We start from the raw sequence: 1,227 nt of genomic DNA, 5'->3' as shown, positions 1-1,227 counted from the left end.
AAAAAATACTATCACACTAATACACATTACACTAAAATATTTCTATACACATTACTAAACAGTACACAATATAACACAATATAAAACTCCACTGTAATAAACCATTTAAAAATAAATACAAAATGTACACTTTAAAAGTGTTTTCAACAATAAGGTAAATCATAATTTTATTCTTCATCTAAAAACACATTTTAATATTTATTATATTTAGAGTGAAATTATATATTCTATATTATAAATGTAATTTTACCGTAAAGTTACTTCAATTAACTATTTAATAGATTTTACTGTAACATTTTACTTTTCAGTGCTAACCTAACTACACTTCCCAATACTCATTGTAGTCGTAATGGAACTGACCAATCAGCGCTCTGACTTTAAGGGGCGGTACTAGAAATGCGTTGTGTGCCGCGCTATCCAAATCTGATTGGTTAAAATAAACGTCAATCTTCCTAAGTCACTCTGCACTGTCTGCGCACAGTGACAACGCTAGCGGTTACTTCACAAGGAAGTAGTGGAAGTTGAAGTGGGAAGATGTTTAATTAACAGCCTTTACAGTTTGTTAATACGTCTGCGTATTTAATGTAACAGTTCTGTTATCACGAGCGATTAGACGTGTCATTGTGCGCTCGTGATAGTGGTGCATGTGCGTTTATTCACGTTCAGTTAATGCTGCTTCTGGGGTGGATAGGTGTCATTACTTATAGCGGTTCGGTTCTCTCACTCTCTTTAAGGAGCATTGGATTTCTAGCGTGTAAGATCATGAATTCCAGCCAGACAGTGAAGTGCATGAGTGATGGAGCTGGAAGTGTAGGCAGATGCGTCAGACCTGCTGGCGGAGACTCACTGATGGCGGCCGAGGAGAGACATCCGAGATCTGCCAGTCCCCGCGGTGTGAACGGAGAAGATGATTCTGAAGCGGAGTCCCATCAGGACGGCCGTAACGTGGATGTGGACCCGGAGACTAGGAGCAGGGCGTTCAGCTGGTGCCGTGACTTTCTGTCCGGATCATGGAAGGCTATACCGGAGCATGACTTTCAGATCAAAATAGTCAGGTGAGCAAACTATTTATAAAAGAACTTTAAGTCTCAAAATGATTTCATTTAACTTTTCATATGCACTAGTCAACACTTGAAATGTACCTTTCATCAAAAGTTGTCCTAAAACCTAAAACCAAAATGCACTCTTGTCTTAGGACAACTTTGATTAACTTTTTTGATCCACTTC

General features: G+C 38.5%; 1 protein-coding gene across 1 annotated transcript in view; it reads left to right on the top strand.

Annotated features, from left to right (window-relative positions):
- Positions 1-468: 468 nt before the first annotated feature.
- chkb (choline kinase beta) overlaps positions 469-1,227 on the top strand; it is an 8,124-nt gene continuing 7,365 nt past the window's right edge. The window contains exon 1 of the mRNA XM_016243395.1: positions 469-1,055. Within this exon, the coding sequence (XP_016098881.1) occupies positions 670-1,055 (386 nt within the window). The 5' untranslated portion in view covers positions 469-669. The remainder of the gene's footprint in view (positions 1,056-1,227) is intronic.

This window comes from Sinocyclocheilus grahami, unplaced genomic scaffold (assembly GCF_001515645.1).
Source record: "Sinocyclocheilus grahami isolate Dianchi unplaced genomic scaffold, SAMN03320097.WGS_v1.1 scaffold22.1, whole genome shotgun sequence".
Taxonomy (NCBI): domain Eukaryota; kingdom Metazoa; phylum Chordata; class Actinopteri; order Cypriniformes; family Cyprinidae; genus Sinocyclocheilus; species Sinocyclocheilus grahami.
The sequence above is the reverse complement of the archived record's forward strand: the minus strand, read 5'-3'. Positions and strand labels throughout refer to the sequence as shown.